The sequence below is a fragment of the Panthera tigris genome, chromosome A2, assembly GCF_018350195.1.
Source record: "Panthera tigris isolate Pti1 chromosome A2, P.tigris_Pti1_mat1.1, whole genome shotgun sequence".
NCBI lineage: Eukaryota > Metazoa > Chordata > Mammalia > Carnivora > Felidae > Panthera > Panthera tigris.
In genome coordinates this window covers 126,019,203-126,043,560 of record NC_056661.1, presented here as the reverse complement: position 1 = coordinate 126,043,560, position 24,358 = coordinate 126,019,203, and the positions used below count along the sequence as shown (strand labels likewise).

The window sequence follows — 24,358 nt, the reverse complement described above, 5'->3', positions numbered from 1 at the left end:
CCCAGAAGGGCCCAAGACAAGCACTGGACCTAGTGTTCCTGGTCTGAATGGGTGTGTGGTACATGAGGCGGGATGGGAATGGCAAGGGGAAACCCCCTTCCAGGGCCTTGGTGCTGGCTGTTGATCTGCAGAGGAAGGTTACATCTCTGTAGTTTAGGAACGTCATCAGATTTGGTTTTCTTCCCTGTTGAATTTGTGTAATTAATTTGCCTTCTTTATATGGTTCCTTATTGTTCTCCTAAGAGAACACCTATGCTTGGGTTTCAGAAAATTGGGGGAGAGAAGGAGGAGGACTGGGTCCTTTTGCGGGTCTGACAGTTTTAAAGCAGAGAGGGAAGCCTGAGTGGAGCCTTCCAAGTGCCCTTATCACAGCACAAGTGCTGAGATGTGTGTTGTACAAAAGTCAGGGACATCCCTCATCCTGTCCTTTAAGCAGTGCATGAAGTGGCACATAATGGAAACCATAGGGAAGAAAAGCATGTCACTGGAGGCACAAGGTGGGGATGTGCAGGTAGGTGTTAGTGGGAGGCTGGCTATGTGGGAATGCAGAAATTACTAGAGGTTCCTGTTTCTGCAGCAGTCAGGAGGGGGAATCCAACCAGGTGGAGAAAACTGAAGGTCTGTAGAGGCACAAGGGAAGGGGCAGACTGGCAAGGCTTGAGTGAAGTGCCCTTAGCAAAGGGTTGGGCTTTGGAGGACAACTCCATGGGCTCCATGAAGAGAAAACTCCAAAATTTAACACGTAGAAATACAAGCAGGGGTGGTTAACTTGGTAGGTAAAGAGGTAGAAACTGGGCTTGATTTCAGGCTTCCTTCAGAGGCCAGAGAAAAGTTAGAGGCGGGGAAGTAGGGTCAGGCTGACAGGTGCTGAATGACTTGCTAAAGCAAGCGCGTTTTATGTGAAGAGCTACAGGTGGTCTCTGAGATCTTAAGGAGAGTCATTTACTGAGCAACAGAGAGGAGAAAGAATGGTATGAGGAGCAAGCCCTGGCATGTCCCCTTCCCTTAATTTCGCATTTATTGAATTCAGGATTGCTTATTTTCGGCCCCTTTTGCCAGCTCTCTGGCTCTGGCAAAGGCTCTGAGCCTCAGGTCAAGGTATAATCCGTGGTCACGCAATGGCGTGCCCGCTTCTTGCTGGACTTTCAGGGAGGCACATCCTAGCTGCTCCTGAATCTGCCTCTATCCCAGCATAACCTTTGAGTGCCCATCTCACATGGTTGGACAGGCAATTATTTATATCCATGCTAAATTTGCTGTATGACAGTCTCTTAATGTGCCGCTTCTCAGAATAATTTTCCTTATAAAGGAAGTTTTAACAAAGGCAGGCAGAAATTTGCTTTTTGAATATGTTCTTCTTTGCCCTGCCCTGGATTATTGACCATTCAACCAGAATTTTCCTATTTCCCAACCCTCCACTGCACCACCCGCCCCCCCCACAATGCTGCAGCCACACCATCCCCAGAAAAGTAGGTAAAATATATTTAGCAAGGTAAGTATGCTTTGCCCTTGGTTTTTGCATCGCTAACACACCACAAACTTGATACTCCTTCCCAGAGAATTCATTTTTTTTCTTCTCTTTTTTTTTTCCTTTTTGGGCCAAGAAAAAACCCCTTTCTTAGACCTGTACATGGATCCAGAAATGATTATTTTGCAGATAAAGAGACAAGGTGTCAAGGACCCAGGTTCCCTTCTCCTGAATGTCTTAGTTGTTTCAGCCAGAGGACAAAGGAAATGTGCATGCAGAGCATATCAGCAAGACGATTTTTTAATTATAAGCAAATTTCCAGGGGTCACTTAGCTTGCTCTTATCAGAAATCTTAATTTAATGGAATTTCTGTGCATTTTTTCTTTTTGTTAAATGTCTCACAAGAGAGGATGGTGCTGCTGCTCTATAACTTTCCACAGGAACTGAGTACCTTCACGAAGGCAAGTTAAAATAAGACTTTAAAATAAATAAGAGGGGCGCCTGGGTGGCTCAGTCAGTTGAGCGTCCGAATTCAGCTCAGGTCTTGATCTCATGGTTCGTGGGTTTGGGCCCCGGGTTGGACTCTGTGCTGACGGTTTGGAGCCTGGAGCCTGCTTCAGATTCTGTGTCTCCCTCTGTCTGCCCCTCCCTCTCCTCGCACCTCTCTCTCTCTCTGTCTCTCAAAAAAAATTTTTTTTAATTAAAAATAAATAAGATTTCACCGCAAGCTAACCCTTGTATTCAATTCAACATTTGGAGGGGAGAATTACACATCATATTTGTATTCTGCACGAGGTTTTATGATTAACATTTGTTGAGTGTTTATTATATGACAGGCACTGTGCTAAGTGTTTTATGGGAATCCTCTCACTATGTCTTCACCCAGTTCTACAAACTATGAGTTACTGTTATTGTCATCATAATAAAGGACTCAAAGACATTAAAGAGCTTGGTTGAGATACACAGTGAAGGTGCAGAGGGAGAATTCTAGCCCTAGTCCTAACTCCACAACTGACGTTCCTAGCCACTTTAGCTCTCAAGTTCTTATCTGGTTTACCACTTGTCCTTAATGCACTAAAATATCAAGTGAGTGGATTCCCGAATAACAGCAACCCTCAAAGTACCTGAATTTTAATTCCATCAAAAAGAGAAAAAATAGAGTAAGAAAGGAGAAGGGAAGGCGTTACTTCATCACTCTGAGTCTCCAATGCTGAGGTCTTCAATGAGGTCTCCAAAGAATTAGATGATCTGTTTCCTGCCTGCTCCTTCAGCCTCATCTTTTATTCATCTATCCTTGCTTATGTGGTCAAGGTCACATAGATAATCAGTGGCAGAGCCAGGATCCAAGCTTAGACAGATGGGCTCTAGCACTATGTTCTTAACCACCTTGCTAGTTGAATGGATGGATAACAGGTGGACATGGACACATGGATGGACAGAAGGAAGGGAGGGAGGGAGGGAGGGAGGAAGGAAGGAAGGAAGGAAGGAAGGAAGGAAGGAAGGAAGGAAGGAAGGAAAGGGCAAGGAAGGAAGATTTGTGAATGAGTGAGTGAATGAAGCAACCAGCCAAACCTGTGATAGCTTTTCAGCACCTGCAGTACTCTTCACTGAGGTCAGGATCTTCATTTGCAAAACAGCAAGCATATACTTACCTATCCAACAGGTGACATTATACTGAAGTCTGGGTGTAGAGAGATGTACCTGACCAACTTCAGAAGCTAATACCACCTTAGGTAGTTGGACTAGGATGCCTAAACAGACAGGTTATATGCTTTTTTATCCAGTTAGTCAACCTGGCTAGGTAAAGTGCCAAATCCCTGGTTCCAGAGATGGTGAGTAGGGCAAACACAGCACTACTTTTGAGAAGCCCATCTAAGTTATCTGCAGTAGTTTTATCATCTAAAATCTTATTGTCCCTTTTTGATCACCTAGAAAGCCCACATTCTATTTTTTAAAGTTAACTTTTTATGAGCGTAACTTAAATGCATAGAAGTGTTCAAATCCTAAAAGCACAACACAGCTCAATGAATTTTCCAACTACCAACTAACTGGCTAGTTAGCTAATTTCTATCTAGATCAAGATAGAGAGTATTATACAACCATCAGAGACCCTTCTGGGTTGCCCCCCTCCCCCGATTTTTATCTGGAAAAATAACCTGTTTCCACTACCGTAGGTGAATTTTGCCTGTTTTGAGCTTTAGATAAACAGGATCATATAGTATGTTCTCTTTTGTAATGTTCAACATTATGTTTTCATTCATGTTATTATAGATAGTATAATTTTTAAAAAATCATTTCTTTGTGGTAAATATGCTGCTGTAGGAATAAGTTATCATTTATCTAATCTCTTGGATGGACATTTGGGTTGTTTCAAGTTTAGGGCTATAGCAAATAGTGCTGCTCTGAAATTTCATGTACATTTCTTTTGGGGCACATATGTATGCATTTCTATTGTATTTATATGTTTGGGGAGAATTGCTGTGTCATAGAGTATGAAATTTTACCTCTGCTAAATATTACTAAGCTGGTTTTTAAAGTGGTTGAGCCACTTTACGCTTGCATCAACACCCTATGAGAATTCCTCTTGTTCCACATTTGTATCCACACCTAGTATTTTCTACCTTTTCATTGTAGCCCTTCTAGTGGATGTTTGAAAGTTTATTCATTTATATTTACATTTTCCTGATGACTGAAAAAGCTGAGCACTTTTTCATATGTTCATTGGCCACTTAGATACCCTATTGCATGGAGTGCCTGTTTACATTTTGTCCATTTCTCAATGTCTGTCTTTTTCATACTGACTTACACAGGTATTTATATATCATGGATACCAGGTCTTTGTCAGATAATGTTGAAAATGTTCTCCTGTGGTTGCCATCCTACTATATCTTTTGATAAATAGAAGTCCTTGGTTTTAATATAATCCAATCAAACATTTTCATTCAGATTAATGATTTTTTGGTCCAGTTTAAGAAAACTTTGGTCACCTCAAGGTCATGAATGTATTTTATATTATGTAGAAGATTCATTGTCTTTCCTTTCACATTCAGAACTGTAATCCACTTAGAGTTGATTGTTGTAGATAGTGTGAGGTAGGGAATCATAATTTTTTTTTCCAGATGCATATACAATTGGCCCAGCAAAAGCTTTTGAAAATCCACTACAGTGTCCCCTTTTTCATAAATCTAGTGTCTGTATATACAGGTCTGTATCTGAACTCACTGTTCTCTTCCATTTTTCTGTTTTTCCATCCATAGACTAACATCAAGCTGTTTTAATTACTGTAGCTTTATAATGTCTTTGCATCTGAAAGTATAATTTCTCCAAATTGGTCATTTTAGCTACATACAATAATAATTATTTTGCTATTAAATCTGGTAACAACTGGCATTCGTTAAGTGCTCATTTTATCCCAGTTAATATATGAATCATGTATCACTATACATTTAATTCTTGTAAAAATCTGATGAGATAGGAGGCATTGTCTTTCTTATAATGAGGAAATTGGGGTTCAGAGGTAGTAGAAGTTGATCAAGGTCATGTTACTATTAAGCAGTGACACCAAGTTTTGCACTGGCCAACCTCGCTCCAGAATTTCTGCTCTTTAATTACCACACACTGCGTTGCCTGGAAGGCCTTGGGTCCTTCTTGCTGAATTGGCCGCCTTTTGGTGCTAGAGTCTGATTTTCAGCCCTAACACTACAGTCAGTTATTATTTTTTTTTTTTCCTCTCTCCATGTCCTTAAAAAAAGCCCATAGGGAAAATGAACAATGAAGCATTGGATTAGCTACTGTGTGTCTTTTCAGTGTGGATTTCATACTATTTTTAGGCATGATAGAGGAGAGAAAAGAATATCTAGAGTTCTGTTAAACCAGGCTTCAGGAGCTGGAAAGAGCTGAGCGGGTTTCAAGCCTCTGATCCCCTGTCCTGAAATAGGGGGGGTGTTAGCTTCTATATTGGTGGAACTCAGCAGCAGTTGGGGAACTTCAAATTCTTTGCCCTTACTCTCCTTTGTTCACTTCTCCCTCCTACAAAAGGTTCTGAACTTTCAACATCTTCCCACACAGTACCAAAGCCCCAAAACCAAGCCATTACAGAATACCAGGTCTAAAAATAGAAAACTCAAAGGCTACAAGGGTAAGAATTTCTACAAAGGTATAAAGGTAGAAGTATACATTTGCATCTGAGAATTCATAAATATATTATCTAGACTGACCCTAGAGCCACAAATAGGTCTGATTTGAATTTTCATGCTGCAGATAGCTAGTAAGATTGTATAACTGCTCTGGCAGTTTTGAGGTATTAAACGCTTTTGTGTGTATATGATTTATCCCTTTCTTCCTGCAGCTCATAATTTTAAAACAAAATGCATTTTGTGTTAAGCCAGAGCTTAATTCTTTTTTGGTAAAAATAATTAGAATTTGCCTAGTGCTTCCCGAATCTGTGTCCCTCTAGTACCCGCAAATGGATTCACATAACAAGGGTCATAGACAGCATGGAACAGAGCTTTTTGGCATCTCAAAAATTATATTTATCTTACAAAATTCCTATGAAATAGCAGAAATTTTGTGCATTTGCCTGTGTTGTCTTGCCATTCTATCTTCAGTCAGGTAATTTTCTTATGTAATGGTCTGCATTAGGTGATATTAATAGGTCTGAAAGGGTATAAAAACATCTAACAATTTTCTTATGAAAAAAGAGTTAAGTACTAGCTCATCAAACATTTCCGAAGCCTAGCAAATGTCATTTTGATGCCTTAACACCCTAAATGAAATGTGTAGCCATCCTGTCATTCAAGGAAATAATAATTTAGGAAATAATTGTAAGTTCAGTGCAGGTGCAGTCTGCAAGGTGTATAATTGTTGTTGGGCATTAGGGAGTTGAAAATACATTATCTGGTGTGTGTGTGTGTGTGTGTGTGTGTGTGTGTGTGTGTGTGTGAGTGTACGTGTAGTTTTAGAATTTTAGACTTGGCAGGAATTTTACCGGCCCATTTCATTCACAGGTAAAAACTGTGGAACCCAGGGAGCTAACATGACCTTCTGGAGGTTACAAGTAGCACTAAAACCCATCTTCTGTACTCATCTTTCATTGTTTACTTCCTGTTCAGTGGTAGCCCTTGACCTCTGACACTCCAGTGACAATACGTACCTCATCTCACATTATCCAGCGGAAAATAGGAACAAATCTACTTTGAAAGGCAAAGTGTGACAAAAGTATGTACAGCATTCTTATTTTTATTTTTAAAACTTACGTGCATGGATTATAGCTGCTGTCAAAGCTGGCCTATTTATAAGTGAATTAGATGTCAGCAAATTAATAAGAACCCATTTTACCCTCAGCCCTGAAAATACCTTAATATTCCAGATTTAAAAGACCATTAAGTTGATTCTTTTTTACAAAGTAGAATCTCATTGTGTTAAAAATAGTGTGCTTGAAAACAATTTGGTTTTTAAAAAGTCTTACTATTTTTGTCCCATTGAAAGTTTCTCTCTAAATTTCATTTATAAAAGCATTGCCTAGTAGCTAAATATTTTTTTCTTAATGTTATTATTTAAAAGAACAACAGAATAAGCCTCACACTCTGTGTTTTGTTTGTTTGTTTGTTTGTTTAAACCTCTGAATGAAGAACTCTATTCTGGAGACTCAGGCCATCCCTATATGCTGATGCAAGCCCCCACTTCTCAGTGGGATGGCCTGGCCCAGGGTCCACGTGATATCCGATAAGCATCATCGTTCTTTTGGTTTACCCCTGCACTGACCTTGCCTCTTGTAGTCACTGTTTCCACTGAATCCTCACGGCAAACTAATGGAGTTTATACTGTTGTTGCCCCGGTGAACAGATAAAAAGACTGAGGTATGGCCAGGTGAAATGACTTGCCCAGGTGACTCAGCAATAGTGAAGAAACCAGGATTGGAACCTGGCGGTCTGCTCCCAGCGTCTTCACCCCCTTTCTGCCTTGGTGAACTCTGGACAACCCGATGTGCCTTTCTCACTGCTCTTAATGACAAGAAAGGAAAGCAGATCAGGCAACCTGGATGGGTTTTTCCTGCCTGATAATCGTCGGTCTTGAATATCTGCAATTTGAACATTTTAGAAGAAAAACATATTAATACTTAATGCTTTATCCTTACCTCTCATACTGGAATACCCTTAAACAAGGAGTCATGAATCCCAAAATACATCAGAATCTTTTCCTCGTTCCCTGTATGACATGTCAAGGAACAAATTGTTTTTGATTTATTTTTATTGAAGTGCAGTTGACACACACAATATTATATTAATTTCAGATGTACAATGTAGTGATTCAACATTTATACACATTGCAAAGTGATCACTGTGATAAATCTAGCTACCATCTGTCACCATACAAAGTTGTGACATACTATTAACTGTATGCCCTATGATGTACGTTGCATCCCCTAGCCTTATTTATTTTATAGTTGAGAGCTGTTTGCCCATTCCTCACTGCAAGGGATGAGTCTTTTCAAGGGGTGTAGGATGGGGGCGCCTGGGTGGCTCTGTTGGTTGAGCATCCGACTTTGGCTAAGGTCATGGTCTCAAAGTTTGTGAGTTCAAACCCCACATCAGGCTTGTTGCTGTTAGTGCAGAGCCCACTTCGGGTCCTCTGTCCCCCTCTCTATGCCGCTCCCCTGCTTGCACTGTCTCTCTTTCAAAAATAAATATACATTAAAAATTAAAAAAAAAAAATAAGTATTAGATGATGACAAGCCCGTGTCTTCTTGTGGAGGATGCAAACACTGTCTCTGGTGAGAGAATGCTGGGTTTGATTCTAAGCCCTGTCACTGCAAGTTACTTAATTTCACTGCTCTCACTTTTCTCCTCTGTGAAATATGGGTGATAACAGTGACCTTGTTGTTATTGAGGATTCAGAGTTAGGACAAGTAAAACTCTTACAACAATAGCCAGCACATAACTTTAAAAAATTTTTTTAATGTTTTTATTTATTTTTGAGAGACAGAGCATGAGTGCGGGAGGGGCAGAGAGAGAGGGAAACAGAATCTGAAGCAGGTTTCAGGCTCTGAGCTGTCAGCACAGAGCCTGACACGGGGCTTGAATTCATGGACCACGAGATCACGACCTGAGCCAAAGTCAGACTCTTAACCAACTGAGCCACCCCGGCACCCCTGGCCAGCACATAACTTTAGGTAATTGCTGGCAAGTGCCCTTCTTTATTTCTGCTCTTCGAGTCCCCTTTATCCCCCCATGATATATCCATTTAAGTTGTGTTTTCCAGTGCTGACATTCCTAACAAGGAGCACAGACATGACTGCTAGTCAGTCTGGAGAATCACTCCTGCAGGGAATGTGTTCTGATGCTAACTTGATCCTGCTGTTAGCAATGGCTGTCTTGTCTCAGTGTTCTTTAGTCACTTAGGCCTGTGGTTTCAAAACACAAAAGAATAAAATAGAGTACTTTCCCCAGGATCCTTACTGTGTGGCTTCCATTCGCCCAGCCTCCACCACTTGCCTCTTCCTTCCTCCCTCGCTGGAATGGAGAGGGAATTGTGCCCTAATGCATTGACTTCAGGGGTGTGGCCCTCTGCCTGGGGACAATCTCACTGTTTCCTGTACTTGTTTTTTTTTTTTCTTTTTAATGTTTATTTATTTATTTTTGAGGTGGGGGGAGGAGGGTCAGAGAGAGGGAGAGAGACAATTCCAAGCAGGCTCAGCGCTGTCAGTGCCGAGCCTCATATTGGACTTGAACCCATGAATCACGAGATCATGACCTGAGCCTAAATCAAGAGCAGGACTTTTAACCTCTGAGCCACCCAGGTGCCCCTCCTGTACTATTTAATGAGCATTAGCAGCATTTCTTATATTACCAGCTTAAAAGAACCTATGAGACTTGCATATTATTTGGAGGTTTGAAGGAGAGGATGGAAACTTAGACTTACTGTGTGTCAAGGCCCAGCTTCTGCCAGACACTTCACCCTCTATAGCCCTAGGAGGTAACTAGTAACATGTTTATCTTACTGATGAGGAAGCCAAGGAGAGAGATGCTTGTATCACCAACCCTAATGAGAATTCAAATCAGTGCTTACCTGATTCTGAAATTTATATTCTTTTCATAATACAACCCAGTGGGAAAGAATCAGGTGCTATTTTTCTCTGGAGACAGTGTTGATTGGCCAGTGTTGATGGGTGCATGTACACTCAGCATGTGACATTTCAGCTTTAGGATCTGAACTTCCCACTGGATTTTGATCTAATCAACAAGAATGATTGGTTGGCCCCAACCCCTCCCTATCAATAGGATCCCAAAGACCATTCACCAGATTTTTCTTCTTCCCTTCCTTATCTCCTAGAAATGTTAAAGTCTTTAAGAAGCCATATAGTGCAATGATAATGATAAAAATAATACTTAATAGCCATTGTTTACTAAACCTATCTATGTGCTAAGTATCTTATCACATATTTTATAAACATAATCTAATTTGATGCTTATAAATCTTATAAGGTCATATGTTTTACAGATTCAGGGAGTTTCGTTGTCTGAGGCTACATAGTATGCTAGGGAGCATCAAATCTGGTCTTTGAATGTAGTTCTGTTTGACTGTAACCATTATACCATCCTGCCTCCTCATTCTTACTTTCTCCTTTCTCCCCAGCCTCTGGTAATCTTGAGCATGTGTTCTCTTATGCTAATATCCGTGTGCTTGCATGAGTTTAGGTTTCCATATCAGTAATTTCATGTGTCTAAGAGTAATAGAAAGCCTGGAAACAGTGACTTAAACAAATCATATACAAGGAATTCCTTAGGAGTTCAATTCAGGATTGATATGGTGATTCCACAGTGCCAAGGAGCTCCTTCTAATTGTCTACTCTAAGACATAGCCTTCATTTTTGTGCTGGACATGAAGTTGTGTTCTGAACCTGAAGAAGTTGAGATGTGAAGGCAGAGGAAAAATGAACAAGCCAGTCAAGTGTCCTTCCTCTTGTAAAGGTCTTTCCTGGAAACTCTACCCAGCACTTTCCCTGTATCTATCATTGGTTGTGATTGGGACATAATGGTCACTCTTAAGAGAGACTGGAAATTGTACTTTTTTTTAGGTGGGTGCATTGTTGCAATGAACAAATTTGGGGTTTGTTAACATGGAACCCAACCTGTTAATTTCTTGAAGTAGGTCAAATAAATTCATCCACTGTGACTCTTCCCCAGGGACTGACTAGGGGAAACTTGGTGTGTTCCAGAGGCTGAGAATATCTTGAGAAGATGAAAGAGTTGGTGGACTAAAAGCTAGAACCAGGTAGACTATGTCGGGTATTCAAGAGAGTTGTCAGGGGGCACCTGAGTGGCTCAGTCAAGTGAGCGTCTGACTTCGACTCAGGTCATGATCTCACCGTTCATGGGTTTGAGCCCCATGTCGGGCTCTGTGCTGACAGCTCAGAGCCTGGAGCCTGCTTCAGATTCTATTTCTCCCTCTCTGCCCCTCCCTGCTCATACTCTGTCTCAAAAATAAACATTAAAAAAAAATAAAAAAAAAAAGAGTTGTCAGGAGTGCAGCTTGACCTGACCCAGGGAAAAGAAAGGTAAGATCTAGAAGAGGAGTGTGACCCAGTGATTTGAATCCAACTCTACTTGGATCAGGACTGGTAGGAAGAAAGCAGAGGAATCCTAGACTCTAAATATACTCTAAGCATTAATAGTTAAGGTGATGCTACTTGTAAGATTTTACTTCATAAATATCTTCTCTGGATATAAAAGCAGTACTTTAATATTTGTATTGCTGGGGGAGGCACAACAGAGGAAGAGTTAATTGGGAAACAGAATGAGAAAATGAGAACAACAGACAATGATGGGCTTTGATTATGGCAGTTGGAATCCCAGCTCCACCACTTGCAAGCCTTGTGACCTGTGACCTTGGACAAGTCACCTAACCTTTCTAACTCTTTATTTCTTTTTTCTCTTCCCCATCCATCTAACTCTATTTCTAATTAAAAAAAAAGAAATTGATAATATCTTCCTCGTGTGCTTGTTGTAGCAACTAACAACAATGTAGACCTAGTGCCTGACATATGGCTGTGGCAGTGGTATGGCTGTTGTCTGGCAGTGGCTGTTGTTAGTACTGTCACATTGCTAGATGTTGTCCATCAGCAGGTGCTGGCTGTACACTTGCTGTGAGTCCCACTGGACTGGGGGGTCAGGATCCTGGTTTCTGTTGAAGGAGCAGTGCAAGAAGATCTGGGAGAGTGGGTGGAGAAGTTAATTTTCAAATCAGCAGTCATAAGGAAGTGTCCTGAGCTCTTGTCAACTAATGCAGGAAGCCTGCTGGGTCAACTAAACTGCAGGTTTCAAATGCTCATTTAGGGCCACCTAAAGAAAGCTCATGATGGAAGGTGTAATTTCTCCAAGATTTACCTTCCTTATATATAAAATGAGGATAACCATCATGCCTACCTACCAGGTTGTTGGGAGGAGAATACCAGTAGAGCCCCCAGTGCATTATATGCACCCAATAAATATTCTTTATTATTAATGATGTTACTTCCCTCCCTCTTCACCTAAGCAAGTGCAGGGTTTGTTGGTCTCAGTTTTGTTTGGTTATCTCAGCTTCAGTAATCCCATAAAAACTTTAACTAGGGCATAAAGTACACACATAATCACACTGGGTCCAAAAGATACTGTGATAATGTGATTAATAATGAGTACTTGGATGGCAGTAGTGTTTTAGAGTGCTTCTGTGGACTTGTAAATTCGATTGGCTTCAGTGCTTGGGAAAGTGAGACTGACAGCTCATTGCCCAGGGCAGCAAACACCCAATCCACCTGTGTTTACATTCCAAGTTCTTTAAATAGCTTTGTGTCCCAGGTCAGAACTTCACTCTTGCCATTTTTCTGCCAGTAACACAGGCTGGGGGTTGGGGTGACATATGTTCTTGCTGCTGATTTCTCAGATGTGAACAGGCTTGACTAGGAGCTGGGGGGAAATCAAAGAACAGCCCATGTTCCTGGAAATGATACGCTGGCACAACATTCTTTATCATCACCACCACCTTGCTCCATGTTGGTGACAACTTTTATCCTTTCCAAGCACTTGCCCATGAGCCATGTCATTTGATCTCTCTGAAACCGGTGGAGAAGGACAAGGAGATTTCATTTCCATTTTTTTAGTTAAGAAAATCAAGGCTCATGGGGTGCCTGGGTAGCTCAGTTGGGTAAGCCTCTGACTCTTGATCTCAGCTCAGGTCATGACCTCACTCACGGTTGGTGAGATGGAGCCCCGAATTGGGCTCCACACTGACGGCTCGGAAGCCTGCTTAGAATTCTCTCTTTCTCCCTCTCTCTCTGCCCCTCCCCTGCTTGCCGAGAGTTCTCTCTCTTTCTCTCTCAAAATAAATAAATAAACATTAAAAAGAAAAGAAAAGAAAATTGAGGCTCAGGAAGTGGCTTGCTCCTGATTGGCATGGACTGGACTTAAACCCACATCTTCTTCTGCCCTCAGACCCAAACCTTTTCTACATGACTGCAAGTTGCTGCTAGCCTGTGCCCTTACCTTGTCTGGAATAAAATAGCCTCTGTGTAGCTTTATATCTACCCTTATAGAAGACTGGAATCCACTAAGATAGAGGAGCTTGGGACATAAGAGCTTGTGGCCTTGCCAGGGCGGAGTGTGTTTGCTTAGGTTTGATTAGGGTTCAATTGCTGGGCCTGCACCGGAGGATTCTCTCCAAGCAGAATCAACCACATGGCAGGCACAGGGCTTTCAGCAAGTACAGAAGGTCTTTGCTGTAAGCCCTGTTCATGCCCTGCAGCCACTCCTCTCCCGGGCTTCTAGGGCTTGAAATTCTACCATTTGGAACCCTGAAGACTAATTGGCACTTAAAGAGATTCTGATTAAAATAGGAACTATTTCACTATACATAACAGCTTATATTAAAAAAGAAAAAAAACTTATGGTACTGTTTTTGGGGGGAATCACAAAATCTGGCTCTTTCTAGTGTCCTCATCCATAAGGCATGAACCATAAGAGGCATTGTAAAGATCAAATGAGACGTATGTAAAAGGACTACAAAAATGTAAGCTTGACAGTTAGCAGGGAAGAAGGGAGTGGCTGCGGTACTGTTCTGGGAAGAAGGAGAGAAATAGGCACAGCTCGAGCTCAGAGCACTGGGTCTGATGTGCAGAAACCCTGCAACGGGGAGGCAGGAAGGCAGTCTGGCTGATTTCACGGTTTGGTCCAGGACTGGACCATTCACGGCCTTCAGAGCCATTTGGGTTGCTTTGACCTCCAGCCATCTGTGTCTGGAAATGTAAAACAAATGGTTAATGGCATCAGATGGTATATGATCTCAAATGTCCCCCTGCTTACTGCCATAAGAGGGAAAAGAGCCCCCTGGAGAAATAATCGAGGATGCTATTTTCAAAATTGCAATTAATTGTGTGCTTGGGAAAGCTCATCCTCTGCCAGTTATTCTGGTGAGAAAGGAGAAATTAAGAGTGATGGAGCTATGACTGAAGGCAGTTCGAATCATCTTTATAACGTCAAAAAGGCAGATACAGAGTCCATATTCAACACCAGGGATACTGGAACAAAAGCTATAAGTTCATGTCTTAGGGTGAGTTAGGAGCTGACTTCCTTCAGTCAAAATATGTCCCTTGGGATAGGTCTGACCGTCTGACCTTCAACTTCACAGTTGCCCATGGACACTATCATTAGGTTTCTTTTTCAAAATGCCTTACTTCCACTGTGGCTTGAGCCAAACGTGCCTCCCATCATCTCTCTTTGGGACACCCACATGTGACTGTGTTCTCTCATTTCACTCTGCAAACTTTCTCTCTTATTTCCCTTCTCTTTCTTCCAGCTAGTGAGACCTGCAACGACTTCCACCCAATGTTCTTCACCCATGACAGATCCTTTGAGGAGTTTTTCTGCATCTGTATCCAGCTCCTGAACAAGACATGGAAGGAAATGAGGGCAACTTCTGAAGACTTCAACAAGGTAAGGTGAATCTGAGGCAGAGGCAGCTTCCTTTGTCTCCCAAGGAGCCTCACCTTTGCATGGTTCCTTAACTGTGTGTGGAAGGCAGATCAGGAGAATGGGGACGACTGTGATTTTTAGGTTGCCTTGAAAACCTAAAAAGGAAGACATACCTGTATAGATGGGAAGCCTGAAAAAAGGAAGACATACCTGTATAGATGGGAAGCTTGTGTTAGGGATGTTCTCATCTCTCTAGGGATAAGCTTGGAGCAGCTTTGTTCCTTTTGACTAACTAAGCTGGAGCCACCAGCAGAGACCCTTTCTTGAAAAATATTATCTAGAGTAACTTATTCCGGCATGAGTCCAGATGCCTTGTTATTGCAACACCCATTGGATGCCTCTCTCTCCCCCTGTGCAGTGGCTGTTGGAGAAAGAATGAGATCAGGAAGGCTGCTCTTTCTAGGTAACTTGGTTTCTTTGTGGATTATGGATGTGTTGAGATAATTTGCCCTTTGCTGTGTCAAAAATAGTTTTTATTAAAATGCAAAATCTCTTTCAGGGAGTTTAGTAAATTTATATGGAACATTTTTTTAGTTTGCAGAAAGCATTTAATTCTTTCAACGGACATCTTCTTTGGTTTTCTATAAGAGTGTAAATTTCCCATTTCTGTGTGTGAGTGAATGTTGGGTACCAAGAAGAGTGTTGACCAACTTAGAGAAGGCAGAAGTATCATGTAAACTTTTCACGATAAACAAAATCTTTATCCTTAGGTAAAGGCCTTGTTAACAGTAATCACATCGCTAATGATAACTGATGGTTGAGACAGGTGTATTCAGGACAGGTATATTGGGAGAGCTCTTCAGCACTTTTAATTTGCTACTGTTTATGGATCTGGGTTTGCTTGGCTCCATCACCCATACCTGCTGACCTGGTACTGGGCATGTAAGTGTTGTCGCCAAGAGTCGAAGGGTCTGACCTCACAGTCATCCTATGGGGACTTCATAGCTTGTGCTTGGGGCATAATATAATATCAGAATTCCAACTGTGCTTCATGTTCTTATTGGTCTTTACCTCCCTGTCACCTTTCCTTTGAACTTACAGCCCATCCTTCTTTACCACTATGTTTCTGGTTTGTGGCATCTGGAACTGATAGCAGTTGAAAAGAAAGGAAACCATGAAGAGGAAATGATACTCTTTGCTGAGCCTCAGTTAGGTTCTAACCTGACTGTCCCCATCAGCATAATGATCTCACCTGCAGTTGTAGCAGACAAATGCCATTCTATCTTGGTCACCTTAGGCCATCTATTTAATCCATTGAAATAGGCCCCAGGGACATGGAGAGCCCTGATGCGTAAGCTACAACTGGAGCTGCCAAGGGTCTCAGCAGCGATGCACAGGTATGATTGAAGAAGGGAGGTGAAGGAGAGAAACCCAGTAATTCTGTAGTCTCTTAAGTGTACTTCACTTGATTAGGAGGGACGTGGCAATTCAGGTACAAATCATCCTCTGGAAAGAGGAATGAAGGAGCAGGGAGACGTTCGTACAAATCAAGCCAAAAAAAAAAAAAAGAGAGAGAGAGTTAAAAAGTCTCTGAAATGGCCAAGGCTACTCTGCCCCTGGATCAGAGCAACTCTTCATGTACTACAGTGTTTCTGAAAGCCATCTGGTCTTCAGCTTCTATGTTCATGGGCCACCTGTCCCTTCAGGAGAAGGTAATCCACTGGCTGGCCTGTGTTCTGGCATCAGGTGCCTGCTTGCTTGCTTTTTCTTTTTTTTAAGTTTATTTTTGAGAGGGAGACAGAGCAGGAGCAGAAGAGGGGCAAAGAGAGAGGGAGAAAGCTAATCCCAAACAGGCTCTATGCTGTCGGTGCAGAGCCCAACACGGGGCTCCATCTCAGGAACCATTAGATAATGACCTAAGCCAAAATCAAGAGTTGGACCCCGGCATCCTGTCTGTCTGCTTTCTGAGAGGATTTCATTCACTCTGCTTCTTCTGAATTACAGAAATTGGCATTTTTGTCAATGATAATGATGTATATATTATTGTTGTTGACATACGCACAGATGAGATATTTGGAAAATATTACCAAATTACTGCAGAGGAATCACTCAAGACGGTTAGCACTTAGATGCTTAAATCCTACAGAACATGTAGTTTACAAAATGGAGCCCCAAGAATACATTGTTGGCAAAGGTGACCAGAGGCCTCTGTCTTTAGGAAGTGAGCATGGCTCTCAGGTCCCTGTGGTTCATCGTGGCCATGTGCTTGGGTCAGTGGTAATGATATCCTGCCTGTGCAGGGTGAGGTCCCTGACGTGTCAACTCTGCAACTTTTTATAGTTGACTTATATGGCTGTAAAAACTGTCTTCAGCAAGATGTCTTCAGCAGGTTTGGGGGATAGTGTTTCATCGTGGCCCTAGTGCCGTCTTTTTGCATCATCTGCCGATCGTAGATGTTCAGTGTCACATATGTGCTGCCAAGTAGTGATGGCGGTTTATGGCTGCGAGTAGGCAGCTGGAAGCCTGAGAGCCAGAGGGTCTCATCCTATGCACACATATCCATTGGTCAAGAGTGAATACCAGTGATGGAAATGACCAGGGATCTAAATTTTCCATATTAAATGTTTTTGCTATGGTTGCTTTTTTCTTTTTAGTGTTAAATCTTCAAAACATGCCTTAGTTTTGTAAACGGAAGAGTGTATCAGTTAATGTACTCTTTTATCATGTGTGTACTAGTTTTCTATGGTTGCTGCAACAAATTGCTATGGACCTCATAGTTTAAACAATACAAATGTACTATGTTATGTATAGTTCCATAGGACAGAAGCCAGAAGTGGGATTCATGAGTTAAAATTAAGGAGTCAGCAGAGCTGTGTTCCTTTCTGGCTGCTCTGAAGGGGGGGGGGGGGGGCGGAATCCATCTAGTGTTTTCCATGTTCTAGAAGCCAACCTGCATTCCTTGGCTGGTTGCCCTTTTTATCTTCAAAGCCAGCCAACCACAGGTCCTATCCTTCCCACATCACACCTCATCACTCTGATCCCTCTTTGGCTTGGATCTTTCACTCTTATGGACCCCTGTGATTACATTGTACCACCTGGGTAATCCAGGATAATCTTCCCTATTTTAAGGTCAGCTGATTAGGAACTTCAGTTCCATCTGCAACCTGAATTCCCCTTTGCCATGTAAAGTAACATGTTCACAGATTCTAGGGGTTGGAACATGGACATCAGTGTGGGGCAGGGGGATATTTGTCTGCCTACCATAATATATGTTTAATTTGTAGGTATATTAAATTTGTATCCGTATTTGTGCATGTCAATTTAAAATATTGAAACATGGACGGATGAGCTTTTTGTTGTTGTTCTATTTGCTGGTGGACCAGCATAATATTAGTCAGAGTTCTGCTAGTGGTTGCTCAAGTACAGATTTAACTATGTCCCTTTTCTTTTATGTCTCTGTTCTTCTACCAGCCTTGTGAAAAAAAGATGGGCTCTGTATGAGGGCCTCTAGGTCAGTGTCTTCCTGATTTTTTTCCTGCTGCTTGTCTATCAACCACTGCTCTACTTTGCCAAATAATAAGTTGGAAAAGAGAGAAGGGCTGAAATTTTAATCAATTCACTTTTCTTCTTGCTATTAACTTTGTAGCAGAAGCTATTGAATTTAGGAACACACATGGATTTGGGGTTATTGGTAGGTTTAATGCTTTCCTTGTTTCCAAAGATTCCCCAAATGCGAATTCCGAATATCTTAAAAGAGCCCTTCATGAGACACACTTTCTTTTGAACTTTCTTGGCCACCATCTCAGACTGTTGCCACTTTGAACAGAGGCATGGACGGCGGATTTGCTTGTCGACCTGTGACCCCCAGTTCTGTAAGAAGGATTTAGCTATCTGCCTTCTTTAGCTCATTACTGGAGAAGCAGTATTCCTCAATCCAAAATTCTGATTTTACAAACAATACTGGATTCCAGCAGATGCAGGAATTTCTCCTACAACCCACCTTGCTTGGGACACTAGTTTATAGATATCTCGTGCTTAGTGGTTACTGCTTCTGCTGGAAGCAAATGATTGGAAAAGCATCACTCTTCTTGCTGCTCCAGACTTGGGAAGCCGAAGATGGGATGTTTTTTATTTATACGAAAGAAGTAGAATTAGAGACTGATTAAAATATTTATGGTTTGAAAAGTACTTTCTTTCAGTTTCCTAATATAGCAGTCCCTGCAGAATAATCCATTGATTCAGGCCATTGAGTTTGTATTCTGTTTTTGCCTTTTGTTACCAATATTTTAGAGCATGCATTGTTCATTTTTATGGGCATTAGAGAAGAGCTCAAAATGCAGCTGAATGCCTCGGCACACAAGTGCCCTATAATCATTTCATTGAAGCCCTCATTTTTTAAGCAGAGTAGGAAAGAAGACATAAGTGATTTGGGTAGTTCAGGTCTGGGAATCTTATTTAAAGCATTTGTTGCCGACCATGCCACTTTAAAAATTCTAACAAGAGTATAATACACTTCAAAATTGATATTTATGTGTAGCAGTGTTTTTCAGCCTTGCCTGAACATTAGAATCACCTGCAGGGCTTTTGAAGCTTCTGTTATCCCAGTGCCCAATTGCACAACATAACAATTACATCTTTGGGGTGGGGCCAAAGCTCTCATGAAGATTTTTCATTAAGGTGGATTTGATCGCTAAAGGTGAATCACATCTGTGGAATGACCATTAGTGGATACATGTAACACAAATCACCAACTAGTACATATTGTATACATCGATGAAGTAGTATGCCCATTGGTTTGTAAGACCTGGTTGTGCTACTCAGGAACTCTATGCCTGAAAATAAAAAGGTCAGGGGGTGGGAGGAGGCAGGAATACCAGTATCCCATTGCCCTCTCTTGTGGTGCTATGATACTAAATTGAAGTATTAAATGTAAAAATGCTTCAAGGAAGTAAAATGTCATATGCAGTTGTATTCTTTTGGTATGTAATAAGATAAATCCTGTCTATGAGAAATGAATAAATTGTCCTTTTCAAAAGAAAGTGGTTTTTTTTGGCCATTATGTTAAACAAACAAAGAAGGAAACAATGAGAAAAGTGAAGCTGCGTATGTACCACAGATTGAGTTCTGAACGGAATGAATGGCATGAAGTTCATTTAACTTTGGCAGAAATAGGGTTTAAACTGAAAATCTCATGGATTTGGGCAGAAAAAATTTCGGTCCCTTAGTTTTCCATGTGACAGGCTGTGAGCAGCAGGCTAAAACTCAGGTTTCACAAAGATCAGGTGTTTAATAGCTAGAGAGAGTTAAGGCCTCTCTAGCCATTACCTGGCAGCCCAGACCTCTCTGGGGATGTCTGCACCTTCTAGATACCATCCAAATATTTGTTCATGGCATTGGGGTTACTTTAGATGTTATCCAAATCAGCACTAAAAATGAGATCAAATGACTTTGCCATACTTTCAAATTGCCAAAATGGAAGAAATTAATGATTTGAAAAATGCAGTCACTCTAGAGCAAAAGCACTATTTTAAAACTTTACCCAGCAGCATAATATGCAAAGCACATGCGATAGAGGTTAGGATCTCAGGCTTGCAGATGAGAAATCACCCCTTAAAATAGGAGAGGCTGTGCACAGAGAGAACCCAGGGCCTTCAGACAAAGCCGCAGCTGCCCCTGGCTAGGCTACGAGCTCCGTCTGAGTCAGTGGGAGAAAATCTCAATTAGGAAGGATTGGAGAGCACAACAGAGGAAACATCCTGGGAAGTCCTCTGGAAGATTATCCATGGAAAATAGCCACTAACTAGTCTCTTCTAATGGATTACGGTGTGGTGTAGAAAAGGGATTGTTTGAAAGCTTAAAGGCAGTGATGGCATGAATAAGAAAGGGAAGTATGTTTACTCCCCGAACTGTTTCCAGTTTACTGACTTTCTGTGCATGCTTTTCAGGGGGCAATTATATATTCAGGAGTCCCCTTCCTAGGCCAGCTCAACTTCATAGTGGTGCAGACAGCGCTCTTGTTGGTTAGCTAAGCTGGCCTAGGGAATGAAAGGTGGTCTGTAACTCTCGCCATGAATAAACATGAATCTCCTCATTTGCATGAGGCAGGTGACTGTAAAATATCTTGGAGCAAGTTGTGAAAGGAGGCTTTGTGCATCCGTGCCCAGGGGAAGCTGGGGAGGACTCGGAGTTGTTTATCTTCATTAGAATTCTATCTAGGGCTGCTGTTATTGATCTGAACCAGGCCTGGGCTAGCTAATAAAGTAGGTGTATGTTTTAATTGAAACATGAATATTTAAGTAGAGGAGAATTCTTTTAAAGGGCCCTGATGTACAAGGAGGCTATCCATTTTTCAGCTGTCTAGGCCATTTACAAGTATTTATTCAAAAAGCTTCTCGTGTTTCACAAAGGTCTTTAAGATTTGACACAAAGGAAATCGTACTTCCTGTAGAAGCAAATGCATTATATGAATAGATTTATTTTTTCCTTTGAGGCTTCCTGGTGGGTAGGTAGCAAAAGGTTTTGAGTGTGTGTGTGTGTGTGTGTGTGTGTGTGTGTGTGTGTTTAAATGAATGCTTTTAAGTTATTCACTTAAGGTAGTGTTACTCTTTTTTATGGAATTTGCCACTTCCATTTGGACAGTAAGCAAGATATGTCTTCTACTGTCCTCATCAATATGAACTGTGCTGTCTAGAGGCAGCAGGAAGACTGAGAAAGAGACCAAGTAAGATTTTTTTGCTCCTCCAAGAACCAAATTTCTCCCTCTGGGGGCACGATTCCCTGACCCATTGGGAATGCAAGGTTGGAGAGGAGAGAACCAAGGCTGAATGCAGCTGGAGTATCTGGTGGCAATCCTGGCCAAGTGGTTCCCCACTCCCCACTGGCAGTGTGTCCTTGAGAATGTCCTTTAGCCCCTAGATTCCTTCTCATCTTTAAACTGGCAGTAGCAAAAATAACAATAACGACAATAGTAATAATAACAATGATATTTCCCCAAATCACAGTGAAGATGAGGCCCTTAAAGCTTGGCTTTGTAAATTGGCCCATACAAATGGGACCATGTGCTGGTCTCAACAGTCAGAACCTAAATTGACAGTCATTTGCACTTGGTTGTATAGTATAGTTGGCCCGCTTTGATTTTCCAAGGTAGTTTGTTCAAATACCTATAAATACAGATTTTTCCATACCTCTGTGTGAAAATCCATTGAACTTTGGTTTGGCTGCAAAAGGAGATGTTGACTGCAATGAGGACAGATTCCTGAGCAAGGAGGAAGTCCTCTCTGTGTGTTTCTGATCACAAGGGATGCCCCTCCCCAGCCTGCCCACAGATACCCTGCAAGTGACTGAGGAGCTTAGCCAAATCTCAGAGGCACAGCACACTTGTCATTCTCTCCCCAGCCAGCTGCATAGCCTTGTGCAAGGGATTCAGCCCTGTGAGCTCCAGATTGCTCATCTGTGAGATGAGAATGGGAAATCACTGCCCCTAGGCAGGCTCTGAGCTCTCTGGACCACATCGGGCAGATAAACTACTTGGCTCAGTCTGGCCTGAAGCAACCACTAGGTGACACATGTTTCTAGATGCCTCTGAAAAGGAAAAGGATAGTTATGGCAACACTAATAGCAGACATTTCCAGAAAAAAACAACAACAACAACAACAAGCTTTTCCTGTGGATTTAGTGATTAAGGTAATAGAATACCCATCCCACCATATTGTCCTCGTGGTCCCAGCTGCACAGGGTCTGTATGACTTTTATGAGAAATGTGAGAGTGTTCATAAAGTGGTCCATTTCTAGGGATTGTCCCAGGTCATGCCATTAATAGCCCAGGGTATCTCCTTCTGAAGGGGTTATATCCTGAGTCATCCAGAAAGAGTTAGATTTTGTTGACTTTGTTTATGTAATTTCCCTAAGAAATGGTTAAACTGTTTAAAATTTGTTTAAGAATTAACTGTTAGGTTTAGTTGGCTGAAACATTGCTAATGTGTTTTTCTTTCTTGATGTTCTCTTTCTTAACATTAACTGGAGCATTTACAAAAATGATAATTACCATGATTGAGTCTGATGAGTAATTTTGGATAAGCCTGACAATAGTAAATCTACATTTTAGAGGTTCCTTTAGGTGCAGGGTCTAGCTTTGAGTTCTCCTAGTTTCCAGTCTTCCTGGAGTCAGTGTCTCTTTATATGCATAACATGTGCTAAACTGACACTTGCTAATTAGGAGACAAAAAAATTTATAGGTTCTTCCGCTGGACAGCAGTAAGATACATCAGTCCCTCGGTTCATCTGCAGATCATCTCTGAACATGAAAATAATAGTGACTCTAAGTTAACTGCTCTACGTAACTCTGCTCAACGACTTCTGAAACTTCTCTCCCTTTTGTTAACTACACTTTGGGGTGCTGAATGAATTGTTAACTGGTTCCTATGACCTGGATTCCATATTCCATTGTGGATTGTGTTAGGGATTTGATAATGGCAAAGAAATCATTTTATTAGTATATGTCCAATTAAAAAGAAGTTACCTACATTTTAAGTAAGGCATAATGAGATTTAGGCATTTTAAATTAAAGGGCAGGTAGGAATCAGAGTTGGACAGCTAAGAAGAGTACCATTAGATGTGAATCTCTCATGAAATATGAGTCCTCCTTGATTTAAAAGAAAATATTTATCTCGTAATTGCAAAGAAGGTGAGTGTTTATATGTAATATGGGAGTTGAGAACACAGTTCTACAAAGGGATGTGTTTCCTAAGGTAGAACAGAAGATCATAAAGGTACTGTCATTTACATGCTCTTTTTGCCAACTCACGGTGCCAGAGGTTAGGAAGAGGCAAGGGATGGAAGGCAAAGAGGTGCCCTAGATAAGATGAGACAGGGAGTCAGAACAAGAGAGTGGTGTCAGAAGCTGTTTGTTAAGACTCCAGTATAAGAGCCGGGAGAAGTTGAAGATCCCAAGTGAAATTTCTAAGTATCTCCTGCAGAAACACCAGATCTAAGGGGTCAGAAGTTTTAAAATAGAGTTAATTATTTAAATGTGTACAATTCGCCTGCTGATTTAAATTGCTTATATGTCTATGCAGGGTTTTCAAAACCATGCTTTTATATCTGAGCAGCAGTGAATGATGGGTCAAGCAGTCCACTTTTATTTTACCAAATAGAAACTAAAACCCTCACCTGCTGGTTCAACGCCAGATGCTAGCTGCTCTCTCCATGTCCAGCATAGAGCTAAGCCACCAGGTCAAACAGGTCAAAAGCAGGAACAAAGGGGGAGAGGAACAAACAGGTCAAAAGCAGGAACAAAGGAAGAGGGTACCAAAGCAAGACTAAATTTGTTATAGGAAGAAAAGTAAACATGAATACTTGAATCAGAGAGATGAGAACTCTAAACTGCTAGTTTCTTCTTCTCCTCTCCTTCCCTTTCCCCTTCCTTTTATTATTTCTGTGTTTTCCACACAGTTCTGTTGAAATTAAAAATAATAGTAGGTGCTCAGTGAAACTATGTGGGAAGAAGTCATTTAGATAGGTACTTAAGTCAGATATTGTTCCCGCACTAGGTGTACATCTTCCTTGGGGAAGTTCTCAAGCCAGCCGCTGTCACTTGTGCCAACGACATACTCAGATGACCCTCCAGTGATCCCCTTGCTTTTGCCCTAATAATACCATTACCTTAGAACTTAACCACCGTGAACTGCAGTTGTCTATTTAATAGTCTTCTTGAGAGCAGTTCCTTGCTTTTTCTGTATTCTCAGGATCTACTCAGTGCCTCGGATGTAGACAGTATTCAGTGTTACTATCCCACAACCATCATACACACAGCATGGCCACATTAGTGTTCCATATCTTGGTAAATAGTGTCACTATTTCACCTACACTTCAAATGCTGTGTATTCTTTCAACAAATACTACTTTGTATCCACAACACAGAAGTCATGGTGCTAGGCACTGGGAATAC

The 24,358-nt window shown here is 41.4% G+C and overlaps 1 protein-coding gene across 4 annotated transcripts in view; it reads left to right on the top strand.

The window, feature by feature from the left end:
- ELMO1 (engulfment and cell motility 1) overlaps nucleotides 1-24,358 on the top strand; it is a 524,791-nt gene that overhangs the window by 346,986 nt on the left and 153,447 nt on the right. For 3 of the 4 annotated variants that reach the window (XM_042970062.1, XM_042970058.1, XM_007078577.3), the window contains exon 16: nucleotides 14,297-14,433. In XM_042970062.1, the coding sequence (XP_042825996.1) occupies nucleotides 14,297-14,433 (137 nt within the window). The remainder of the gene's footprint in view (nucleotides 1-14,296; nucleotides 14,434-24,358) is intronic. The other variant, XM_042970067.1, reaches the window with a different exon arrangement.